Raw genomic sequence first — 12,691 nt, forward strand, 5'->3', positions numbered from 1 at the left:
GAGCTTTTTCTTTTCAACTCTGCTTAGAAGGCCAGCATCCCGGAGTCGCCTCTTCACTGTTGACGTTTCAGAGTTCTTTAATTCTGGCCATTTTGAGCCTCTAATCAAACCCACAAATGCTGATGCTCCAGATACTCAACTAGTCTAAAGAAGGCCAGTTTTTATTGCCTATGGGCCTATGCCTATGTAGATATTCCATAAAACAAATGAAAATCAGCTACAATAGTCATTTACAACATTAACAATGTCTACACTGTATTTCTGATCCATTTGATGTTATTTTAATGGACAATTTTATTTTTTTTGCTTTTCTTTCAAAAACAAGGACATTTCTAAGTGACCCCAATCTTTTGAACGGTAATGTATAAACATATACAGTCATGCGACACATGCACAACTGCTGCTACCAGAATCTTAGTATACTGCTAAATGTTTACACCTGACCCCTATCCCCCCCCCCTATTCATGTTCGTATTTCATTATTTCTAATTGTTGCATTGTCGACGGAACCTACAAGTAAGCATTTAGTTGGACGATGTATGACATGCGTATCCTATACATACGACTAATACAACGTGAAACTGAGCCTAAAATGTTTGACCACCAGATTGCAGAACAGGTCAGTGTATTAAGTGCTTTTGTACTCTAGTAATTCCCAAATGTATTTACATAAGGTTGGCATATAGGAGAATGCAAGACCAAAGGATGATACTGGCTTTCTGCGCTAGCATTAGGTTATGATCAGTTTGCCATTGACCACCATTGAATGGGATAAAAATAATTGCAATCACCAGAAAATGCCAGACATGTAATCCTTTATACTGTAAATGTCTGCCCTTTCTTTCTTTGGTTTCAGTTGACCTACTTTTGAAGAAATGTTCAGCATCATACTACTATGTCAGGGATAGCCAACTAGTGTTCATTTTCACAATTAATGTTAGCTGGTTGTGTAACCCTGGGCAATCCTCCATCTTTGTCAGGATCTCAGATCGTGGTGGCGGAATCCCCCACAGGATCCTGGACAAGGTGACAGACTACCATTACAGCACAGCTGAAGAGAGCAACCAAGACCCTCGCATGAACAACCTCTTCAACACCATGACCAACAGCGGCCCTCAGTCCGGCCCCATGCACGGGTGAGTAAGACTGGGAAACCCACTGTTTCTTGCATCGGTTCTTACTCTCATAATGCAGGGTTGAATTGACTTCCTGTGTGCCATGGAATGCCAATGTAAAGTAAAACGGTCAATGACACACAATTCCATTCCTCTGATGTTTCCAAAGCAAGTGACAAATACAATTGAATTTGATTCACATGGGTTTACTTCATCTTATGAATTATTGAGACTTGTTGGGGAATGGATATGTAAGTAAAAAAAGTTTTTTTTTTTTTTTTTTTTGTATGAACTGTTCTTTGCTTTTAAGTAGTCATGGAGATGACACCTACGAAATACGTCCTTAGTGCAATTATTTATCTTGCGACTGTATGAGGGTAATGTTTGCATCTTCGTTTAGCATCCCCAAACAATTTATATGCCTTTTGCTTTCTCTAGGAGGTCCTTGCTCATTGCAATGCAAAATAAAGATATAATCAATTCATGTTAATTGTGCCAGTTTACAAAACTCTATAATATTAATGTATGAGAAACTCTGTGTACCCGTCAGGTTTGGCTTCGGGCTGCCCACCTCCCGGGCGTACGCCGAGTACCTGGGCGGCTCCCTGTCCATCCAGTCCATGCAGGGCATCGGCACCGATGTATACCTGCGCCTGCGCCACATAGACGGCAAGGGAGAGAGCTTCCGCGTCTAAGATCACTTGCTGCTTAGCCCTGGAGACCAAGGAAAGGGGGTGGCGATACAGGGAGCACAGAGACATTTCCACCAAGGGGCTCAGCCATTTCAGCATTAGCCCGGGCTAGTCTACAGTGATAAATTGACAGTTGGCTCCCCACAACTCACTTCTACAAGTTTCCTTTTTTCGCCTCAAGACTTTAAACGGGCTAAGATGGTGGCCGGTTTGGCGCTCTCACCTTTTTTTGTTTTGTGTTTCCCTTTATCGCCCATCTCTTCAGCATTGTGAGGGTTTTTTAACTCTTGAGCATACAGGTCATTAACAGAGCATGCAAGGTGGTTAGTGTTGATGTTACTGTGGTAGAAAGGAAAAGGAAAAAAAACTTCAGCCTTAAAGAAGTTAATTTGGTCTGCCTGCAAGTTACTGGTGTTGCATATAACCTCGGCAAATATAAATAGACTAAAGAAGCAGGGAAGAGAGGAGTCTCATTTAACACACTCCAGTGGCTATTATTGAAGTTTAGATGAAGCTTCCCTCAAAGACCTCTTGAATCGCCTGTGGAGGACACCATGGAGGAAACTGGCAAAACACCAATCGAACTACACTCATGAATTGATTTGCAGAAAGAACTGTTGAGTTAACTCTTGCTTCAGTGCCATTTTGTCAAGCGCTTAGGCAAGGTCATGAGTAAATGTTCAGTTGCCTTACTGTGTGTGTGATGCTGGTCCCTACGACGACATGTTAACTTAACCATTAGCACTGCTCAATATCATCTTTATCTGTAATGCAATTTCACACTCGTTAGTATATTTAATATAGAAAGTTGAAAAACATTTCATTTTTTTTGGGGGGGGGGGCTCATTTCTTGCGGTGTCATTAATACCTAAACTAAAGTTTATAAAAAAAAAATGCTTCCAATACACTGAAAGAAGTAATGTTTTTATTAATGTTTTTGCTTATTTATCTGCAGAGAAAGTGTTAAATCAGTCAATAAGTTAATATTTTTTAAATGTTCTTTGTTTTAAGGCATTTGTTACTGAGCACATTCCGAGAAGGGTCAATAAGTTTGATCAAACTTTTGAAACCTTACTTTGAGTATGGTGGACATTTTAATGTGCATGAATTATCCAGATATTTCACTTTAGGTATGTGGTCTGGCCTGCTGGCATAAGAATGCTGTGAATTGGCACGTAAATCCTTTAAAAGTATATACATCAGTGAGGAACATTTGGAATGTTTCACCTCGCTAAATATACCTCTGGTGATTAACAGACGTTCCCTGTGATTTTACATTTTTGGGATGGGACTAGGTAGAGAATATTAGGCTCTTTCTAGCATGACAAATCCTATTGGCTAGAATTCAGTCACCTCATGAATGATGTGCCCTGTTCAAATCTGCCCCCTGCTTGCAAAAGAGATGAAGCCTGACAAAAACAATCTGCATAATATATAGCTTTTTACTGCTAATACAAGTCATAACTCTATAATTTAATGCTTGTTTTACATCATTACTGTCAACTTTTTGGGCAGGGGGGGACTTTTCTGGAAACATACTTGTCATAGGTTTTGTGGTCTTTTTTTTGTTAACACTGTTTTATGGTCATGAAATGAAGGCTTACACACCCATATTATTTCCTTCTCCTTTAATACATTGCCAAATTATGGAGTGGGTTACTAGCAGTCTGCACTGGCATAGATTACTTTGTCTGATTGGTTGTCTGTCTATTTTAACGCTGTCATTGTTAAGTTTTCTTGGGCATTATTAAAATCTATTCATAGGTGGAATTGGAAGTTTGTCTGTCGGTGTGAAAGGGAAAGAGATGACTGAATTGTAAGAGTGACTGACCGGTCGAGGTGTATGTTTTACGGTTGTAATAATTTTGTTATTCAAACTGTTTTTACTAGCACCTCCATAGCCAGCCTCCTCCTTTTGAGAGAACCATTTTGAATTCAATCAAATTGGTGACTGTGTCCAAACTGGACATGGTCAGCAATACCTTGAGAACCAGCACCAGCCCCACATGCTGAAGACCTACTGATTTATCAGAGCAATTACAATTATTGTAATTCATAAATTGAGTAGAAAACACATGTAACCTGTAGTCTCATTCATTGTATATGAGGATCACAATTTGGGTTATTGAGGTGGTCTAGTTTAAACTCCTTATTGTTTATATGGCTCCACTTTGTTAATTGTAGCCATATTCTCTTCATGGGATGCAGATGTCACGTGACCAGAATGCTCCGTACGGTGAAGGAAAAATAGCAGTGAAGTCTCTCAGCAAGTTACCGTACTGCAAGGGGTTCATCGCCCTTTAATATTCACCGAAGTACGTCAAGGTTTGTGGTTGCATTAAAAAAGGTCAAATGACGTCTTGGCAAAAAGGTCAATCGTGTAGCTGTTTATTGAGCTTGCCCATAACATCGCCAATGCGATGCTAGCCAGAGTGCCAGGAAGTCGCATCACTAAGTAGCCGTAGCGAAAATTTGGATTGATGGACGCTGAAATGACTAAGGAATTAAACATTTTATGATGACACTTGTTTGCACTTATTTTCTAGCTAGCTGACATTCCACGCTTGGTTATTGTTTACTAACCTAGTAATGTTAACAAGATAGCTAACTAAAGTAAGCGCAAGATATTTACCTAGCCTGCTGGATTTAAAAACAATTGTTATCTCCTACGTTGCACAACGCTGTCGATTGCGATACATTCATACGTTTTTTTTTTTTTAATTAGAAAAATTGACATTTTAATTTAGCAAAAAAACTTCCTTGACTGAGGGATGCGAATGAGCTTCTGTAATTATCGCTTAAACTATTCTCAGTGACATTGTGACCAGTAGAACGCTAGTCAGTGACGTCATTTGGCAAGATCCCTGAGTATTACGCACAAAATTAATTAGCTATTCATAATTTGACCAAGTTGTAAATAATTTACCGAGGTAGGCATCAAGGTCGTATCCGGTTGAATTTCCCTGACCAGGATGTAGCAATATCTACACAAACTTAAAGGCTACGTGTCTGAAGTTTTGCAGTAGCGTGCAATTGGCATGCTAACTGCATGAATGTCTACCAGATAATTTAATGTTAATTTGTCTTCCATAAGCTGCCTCGTTTTAGAGAATTTGGCAGTTCGTTCAACCGGATTTACAACCACGAGTAACCACGCCAGCCCAGGAGTTCCACAAATCGGGCTGCTTAACCCGTGGGATTGTTTGAGACCAGCCACCTGGACAGCTGATGAAACTGGGTTTGCACAACCGAAGAATTTCTGCTTAACTCTCAGGGAAGTTTATCTGCATGCTCGTCGGGCTAAACAGGGTCTTGACCTGACTGCAGTTCGGCTTTGTAAACTACTTCAGTGGACAAATGCTCACCTTCGATGGCCACTGGCAAGCTGGAGATGTGCGCTCTTCAAGAATGAATCCCGGTTTCAACTTTACCAGGCAGATGGCAGACAGCCTGTATGGTGTCGTTTGGGCAAGCGGTTTGCTGGTGTCAACGTTGTGAACAGGGCCCCATGGTGGGGTTATGGTATGGGTATAGGCATAAGCTACAGACAATTTACGCAATTTGAATGCACAGAGCTACCATGAGGAGAGCCTAAGGCATATTGTCATGCCATTCATCCACCACCGTTACCTCTTGTTTCAGCATGCAACATGGGGCCATGCATTGTCAAGGCCCTGTACACAATTCCTGGAAGCTGAAAATGTCCCAGTTCGTACATGGCCTGCATACACACCAAACATGTCACTCGTTGAGCACGTTTGGGATGCACTGGATCGACGTCTACGACAGTGCATTCCAGTTTCCACCAATTTTCTAGCAAGGTCACACAGCCATTAAAGAGGAGTGGGACAACATTACACAAGCCAGATCATCTCTGTACAAAGGAAATGTGTCATGCTGCACGTGGTCACCAGATACTGACTGGTTTTCTGATCCACATCCCAACCTACTTTTTTTTTTTAAGGTATCTATTCCCAGTCATGTGAAATCCATAGATTAGGGCCTAATGAATTTATTTAAATGGACTGATTTCCTCATATGAACTGTAACTCGGTCAAATCTTTTAAATTGTTGCATGTTGCGTTTTTATTTGATTCAGTGTATGACTAAAAGGAGATGTTTTACAATCGGAGTTCTTTATCTCTATGTTATAGTACAGTGGTTCCGAACCTTTTTTGCATACTGTACCATGTACTGAATTTTGCTCTGCTCGCAGTACCCCCTCCCTCCCTGTGAATAGGCCAACTACCCCCAGGGGTCCTGGGAACCACGATTCTAGTATATATGTCTAACACTGGAGTTACATTCTTAGCTAACAAGGATGTAACTCGGGCACTTGTTGCTACAGCTGGTATTATGGCACAATCAATACTTTCAAGGACTCACTGCTAAGTGTTAATTTTTTTTGCTCTCAACTGTAGATAGGTGATGAAAGCCACTCATAAAACAAGAGAAGACCAGCCATGTGAGTAGCCTAGGTTCAGATATGTCTCAGGAATTCAGCAATAATGTTACAATGTTGGACCACACTGTCAAATTGGCCCACCGATGATAAACATGAAATCTGGGAAAATCTCATCATTCTCTTTTTGTGTTATTTCTTTTAACATTTTCATCCCTTCTTGTCCGCTAGTTGCCATGAGCAGTGAGCTGAACGTGCCCATGGGCTCCCCAGCCCCGGGGGGCTTTGAGCAGATGCCGGAGGGTGGAGGGATGGACTACAGGGACTGGGTGCGCCGCAGCTACCTGGAGCTGGTCACCTCCAACCACCACTCTGTGCAGGCACTGTCTTGGAGGAAGCTCTACTTGAGCCGGGCCAAACTGAAAGCCTCCAGCCGCACCTCTGCCTTGCTCTCTGGTTTCGCTATGGTGAGTCACCCCACTGTTTTTCAGGGATAATAGCAGGGCTAATCCCTTCAAAGTTGTTTTTAAACTCAATTTCCCTGGCAGCCTGTACACTGTATTCCTGGAGACAGAATTTTTTTTGATAAACCTAGAGGGGGAAAAACACTGTATTCCTGGAGACAGAATTTTTTTTGATAAACCTAGAGGGGGAAAAAAGCACTCCCCTGCTGCTATTAATAGCATTTTAACCAGTCTGAAAATCAAGTTGCTTTCCTTCTCACTGTGGACTGTGATAGTGATGGTGCTATGTGTTGTGCTAGGTGGCAATGGTGGAGGTCCAGTTGGAGATCCAGTACAACTACCCACAAATGCTCCTCATTGCCTTTAGCGTTTGTACTACGGTGCTGGTGTCTGTGCACCTGCTCGCCCTGCTCATCAGCACCTGCATCCTACCCAACGTGGAGGCAGTCAGCAATATCCACAACCTCAACTCAGTCAGCGAGTCACCCCATGAGCGCATGCACCACTACATCGAGCTGGCCTGGGGCTTCTCCACTGCCCTGGGCATCCTGCTTTTCCTGGCAGAGGTAGTGCTGCTCTGCTGGATCAAGTTCCTGCCCGTGGACTCTAGTTCCGCCAACCAGGTGGCGGTGGCTGCCGCAGAGCTGGCACTATCCAAGCTGAACTGTAGCGGCCCCGCCCTGCCACCCAAGCCCACCCCTCCGCCAGGGCACAGTGGCTGGCAGGCAGCCCTGGCCTCCACCATCATCATGGTGCCGGTGGGGGTTATCTTTGTGGTATTCACCATCCACTTCTACCGCTCGCTGGTGAGCCACAAGACAGAGCGCCACCACCAGGAGATTGAGGAACTGCACAAAATTAAGGTGCTGCTGGACGGGTGCGAGAGAGGCCTACAGGCAGTGTGATCTCTTTAGCTCTTCTCTCTATGCTCTTCCTGTCCACTGTCAATGCCTTCTCACATTGTTGAGAAGCACCAAAATTCCACTGAATAAGTGGGATGATTAAGGATTTCCTTATCCCCTATTTATCAAGCACCCTTTCTTATTCAGCCTCTAGCCTGTTCATTGTTAATGTCTTCCTTAAAGTTTTTTTGGCAGAGAGCCCCAAAACTCCACTTAATATGTGGGAAGTTTAAGGAATTCTCAGCTCTACCAAATTATGGAGGTCAAAGTTCATAGTATGTTTGTTTGATTTGGAAAATAGTATCTTGTCTCCTTGAGAGATGTATTGATTATATTTTTAAAGATTATTTTAAAGGGCTATTTTGTTAGTAGTTTTGTGTCATCTCCACATTTCATTAAGGAAGTGGTGTCAACCCTCACATGTGCTTAACTTGTTCTCACAAGGCTGTTATTGTTGTCAGGCTATGATCAACACTGAGACCAGAGTTGTAAGCAGATGCAGAAGCAGGTGGAAACAAAAGTCCATTTATTTTTTAAGGTGTTAATGCTGCACCAAACAGTGTGTAATGTACACTGAACAAAAAATATAAACACAACATGCAACAATTTCAAAGTTACAATTCATAGAAGGAAATCAGTCAATTGAAATAAATTCATTAGGCCCAAATCTATGGATTTCACATGACTGGGAATACGGAGATACATCTGTTGGTCACATATACGCATAGAGTTGATTGGGCTGTTGATTGTTGCCTGTGTAATGTTGTCTCACTCTTAAATGGCTGTGCGAAGTTGCTGGATAGCACAGTCTTATATGTCGATACATAGCATCCCGAACATGCTCAATGGGTGACATGTCTGAGTATGTAGGCCAAGGAAGAGCTGGGACATTTTCAGCATCCAGGAATTGTGCACAGGTCCTTGTGGCATGGAGCCATGCATTATCATGCTGAAACATGAGGTGATGGCGGCAAAGTAATGGCAAAACAATGGGCCTCAGGATCTCGTCACGGTATCTCTGTGCATTGAAATTGCCATTGATAAAATGCAGTTGTGTTCGACGTCCGTAGCTAATGCCTGCCCATACCATAACCCCACCTCCACCATGGGGCTCTGTTCACAACGTTGACATAAGCAAACCGCTGGCCCACATGACGTCATAAGCAGTCTGTCATCTGCCAGGTCAGAGTTGAAACTAGGATTCATCCGTGAAGAGCACACTTCTCCAGTGTACCAGTGGTCATCGGAAGTGAGCATTTGCTCACTGAAGTAGGTTACGACGCAGAACTGCAGTCAGGTCAAGACCCTGGTGAGGACAACGAACACGCAGATGAGCTTCCCTAAGACGGTTTCTGACAGTTTGTGCAGAAATTCTTCGGTTGTGCAGCTGTCCGGGTGGCTGGTCTCAGACGATCCCGCAGGTGAAGAAGCCAGATTTGGAGGTCCTGGGCTGGCGTGGTTACACGTGGTCTGCAGTTGTGAGGCTGGTTGAATGTACTGCCAAATTCTCTAAAACTACGTTGGAGGCGGCTTATTGTAGGGAAATGAACATAACATTTTCTGGCAACAGCTCTGGGGGACATTCTTGCAGTCAGCGTGCCAATTGCATGCTCCCTCAACTTGAGACATCTGTGTATGTATCTGTGTTGTGTGAAAAAACTGCACATTTTAGAATGGCCTTTTATTGTCCCCGGCACAAGGTGCACCTGTGTAATGACCATGCTGTTTAATATGCTTCTTGACATGCCACACCTGTCAGGTGGCTGGATTAATTTGGCAAAGGAGAAATGCTCACTAACAGGGATGTTAACACATTTGTGATGTTTTTTTGTGTTGTATGGAACAGTTCTGGGATCTTTAATTTCAGCTCATGAGACATGGGACCAACACTTATGTTGCATTTATATTTTTGTTCAGTCTATTTGAAAGTGAATAATCTTATTTGGGATGGGGGGCTGCTCTATACTCCAGCATTTTGGATTTGAGATCAAATGTTTCATGAGACTACAGAATGTCTGTCACCTTTTATTGGAGGGTATTTTCATATCGTTTTTACTGTTTTAGAAATGAAAGCACGGTATCTATTCCCCCCATTTATGAAAAAGTCAAGTATTTGGACAAATTCACTTAATACACTAAGTTTGGTATTTTGTCTCATATTCCTACTCAATGATACATCACACTTGTGACTACAAACTTGTTGGATACATTTGTAGTTTTGATTTAGTTGTGTTTTCGATTATGTTTTGCCCAATAGGAACTGAGTAATGTATTTTCATTTTGGAGTGACCTTTTTTTATTGTAAATAACAATAGGTGTTTCTGAACACTTTTTACATTAACGTGGATGCTACTATGATACGGATCATAACGATGACCATACATGTTAGCATATTTTGTTGTAGCCTCTGAACGGTATTTATTTATTTAAATTGTCATTATTCACGATTCTTAATCAGGATTAATATAGATTTGTTCAAAAACATCTTACTGTATCTACTCACTTAGGAACTGAATGATGACCTGCATTTCTTTCTATTGGGCAAAACAACCCACAACCCACAAAAAACGAATCACAAACTTGATGTAGTCATTGTGTGCTAGGATTATAGGAACAAATACTAAACTTTTGACTACTTTAATACACTAAGTGAATTTGTCCAATATACTTAGGACTTCTTAAAATGCGGAGACTAGATACATCAAGTGCTTTCATTTATTTCTAAACTGTAAAACATGTATGAAGATTCACCTTTTATTTAAGGGTCATTCTGTGCTGTCGCCTCACATTAAACATTTGATCTCAAATCCAAAATGCTGGAGTATAGAGCCAAATGTTAACTTCACTGTCCAAATACATACGGAGGGGAGTGTATCGCCGTAGGTGCCAGTAATGGGAGCACATGCTGTGTGTGCAGACATGCTTTGGGGAGAATGTTAATTTAATCTGCATTATAATTCGTATTTTAAAGAAAGCCCACCCAGGCCTATAAACTGTACGTCAGTTCTTAGGCTACTCTATGGTGTCAAAGATAGTGCCTCAGCGTTAAGACATGTAATCTCATGAGTTAAGTTAGTTTTATTTTGTTATTTTATTTTTATTTAACTAGGCAAGTCAGTTAAGAACAAATTCTTATTTACAATGATGGCCTACCAAAAGGCCTCCTGCGGGGGATGGGATTAAAAAAAATATATATATATATATATATATACAGTGCCTTGCGAAAGTATTCGGCCCCCTTGAACTTTGTGACCTTTTGCCACATTTCAGGCTTCAAACATAAAGATATAAAACTGTATTTTTTTTGTGAAGAATCAACAACAAGTGGGACACAATCATGAAGTGGAACGACATTTATTGGATATTTCAAACTTTTTTAACAAATCAAAAACTGAAAAATTGGGCATGCAAAATTATTCAGCCCCTTTACTTTCAGTGCAGCAAACTCTCTCCAGAAGTTCAGTGAGGATCTCTGAATGATCCAATGTTGACCTAAATGACTAATGATGATAAATACAATCCACCTGTGTGTAATCAAGTCTCCGTATAAATGCACCTGCACTGTGATAGTCTCAGAGGTCTGTTAAAAGTGCAGAGAGCATCATGAAGAACAAGGAACACACCAGGCAGGTCCGAGATACTGTTGTGAAGAAGTTTAAAGCCGGATTTGGATACAAAAATATTTCCCAAGCTTTAAACATACCAAGGAGCACTGTGCAAGCGATAATATTGAAATGGAAGGAGTATCAGACCACTGCAAATCTACCAAGACCTGGCCGTCCCTCTAAACTTTCAGCTCATACAAGGAGAAGACTGATCAGAGATGCAGCCAAGAGGCCCATGATCACTCTGGATGAACTGCAGAGATCTACAGCTGAGGTGGGAGACTCTGTCCATAGGACAACAATCAGTCGTATATTGCACAAATCTGGCCTTTATGGAAGAGTGGCAAGAAGAAAGCCATTTCTTAAAGATATCCATAAAAAGTGTTGGTTAAAGTTTGCCACAAGCCACCTGGGAGACACACCAAACGTGGAAGAAGGTGCTCTGGTCAGATGAAACCAAAATTGAACTTTTTGGCAACAATGCAAAACGTTATGTTTGGCGTAAAAGCAACACACCATCCCCACTGTCAAACATGGTGGTGGCAGCATCATGGTTTGGGCCTGCTTTTCTTCAGCAGGGACAGGGAAGATGGTTAAAATTGACGGGAAGATGGATGGAGCCAAATACAGGACCATTCTGGAAGAACCTGATGGAGTCTGCAAAAGACCTGAGACTGGGACGGAGATTTGTCTTCCAACAAGACAATGATCCAAAACATAAAGCAAAATCTACAATGGAATGGTTCAAAAATAAACATATCCAGGTGTTAGAATGGCCAAGTCAAAGTCCAGACCTTATTCCAATCGAGAATCTGTGGAAAGAACTGAAAACTGCTGTTCACAAATGCTCTCCATCCAACCTCACTGAGCTCGAGCTGTTTTGCAAGGAGGAATGGGAAAAAATGTCAGTCTCTCGATGTGCAAAACTGATAGAGACATACCCCAAGCAACTTACAGCTGTAATCGCAGCAAAAGGTGGCGCTACAAAGTATTAACTTAAGGGGGCTGAATAATTTTGCACGCCCAATTTTTCAGTTTTTGATTTGTTAAAAAAAGTTTGAAATATCCAATAAATGTCGTTCCACTTCATGATTGTGTCCCACTTGTTGTTGTTTCTTCACAAAAAAATACAGTTTTATATCTTTATGTTTGAAACCTGAAATGTGGCAAAAGGTCGCAAAGTTCAAGGGGGCCGAATACTTTCGCAAGGCACTGTATATATAATATACACACACACACAGTGGGGCAAAAAAGTATTTAGTCAGCTACCAATTGTGCAAGTTCTCCCACTTAAAAAGATGAGGCCTGTAATTTTCATCATAGGTACACTTCAACTCTTTTTTTTACCTTTAACTAGGCAAGTCAGTTAAGAACAAATTCTTATTTTCAATCACGGCCTAGGAACAGTGGGTTAACTGCCTGTTCAGGGGCAGAACGACAGATTTGTACCATGTCAGCTCGGGGATTTGAACTTGCAACCTTCCGGTTACTAGTCCAACACTCTAACCACT

At 41.6% G+C, this 12,691-nt stretch overlaps 2 protein-coding genes across 5 annotated transcripts in view; both read left to right on the forward strand.

Annotated features, from left to right (window-relative positions):
• The window catches only part of bckdk (branched chain keto acid dehydrogenase kinase), a 33,379-nt gene extending 29,802 nt beyond the window's left edge, over positions 1-3,577 (forward strand). Inside the window, exons 10-11 of the mRNA XM_021617920.3 lie at positions 981-1,136; positions 1,666-3,577. Coding sequence (XP_021473595.1) covers positions 981-1,136; positions 1,666-1,810 — 301 coding nt within the window. The 3' untranslated portion in view covers positions 1,811-3,577. The remainder of the gene's footprint in view (positions 1-980; positions 1,137-1,665) is intronic.
• A 429-nt stretch (positions 3,578-4,006) lies between these two features.
• Positions 4,007-8,242, forward strand: LOC110533576 (protein orai-2). 4 transcript variants are annotated; one of them, XM_021617923.3, is made up of 4 exons: positions 4,007-4,122; positions 6,229-6,272; positions 6,441-6,676; positions 6,973-8,242. In XM_021617923.3, exons 2-4 carry the CDS (start codon positions 6,236-6,238, stop codon positions 7,576-7,578), a joined length of 879 nt encoding a protein of 292 aa, XP_021473598.1. In that variant the 5' UTR covers positions 4,007-4,122; positions 6,229-6,235; the 3' UTR covers positions 7,579-8,242. The 4 variants fall into 4 exon arrangements, with proteins under 4 accessions (XP_021473598.1, XP_021473597.1, XP_036845876.1 ...); XM_021617922.3 differs by having other exon boundaries at positions 4,014-4,132; XM_021617921.3 differs by lacking the exon at positions 4,007-4,122 and adding an exon at positions 4,658-5,329.
• Positions 8,243-12,691: the final 4,449 nt, after the last annotated feature.

This window comes from Oncorhynchus mykiss, chromosome 10 (assembly GCF_057628025.1).
Source record: "Oncorhynchus mykiss isolate SJ-2025 chromosome 10, ASM5762802v1, whole genome shotgun sequence".
Classification (NCBI taxonomy): Eukaryota; Metazoa; Chordata; class Actinopteri; order Salmoniformes; family Salmonidae; genus Oncorhynchus; species Oncorhynchus mykiss.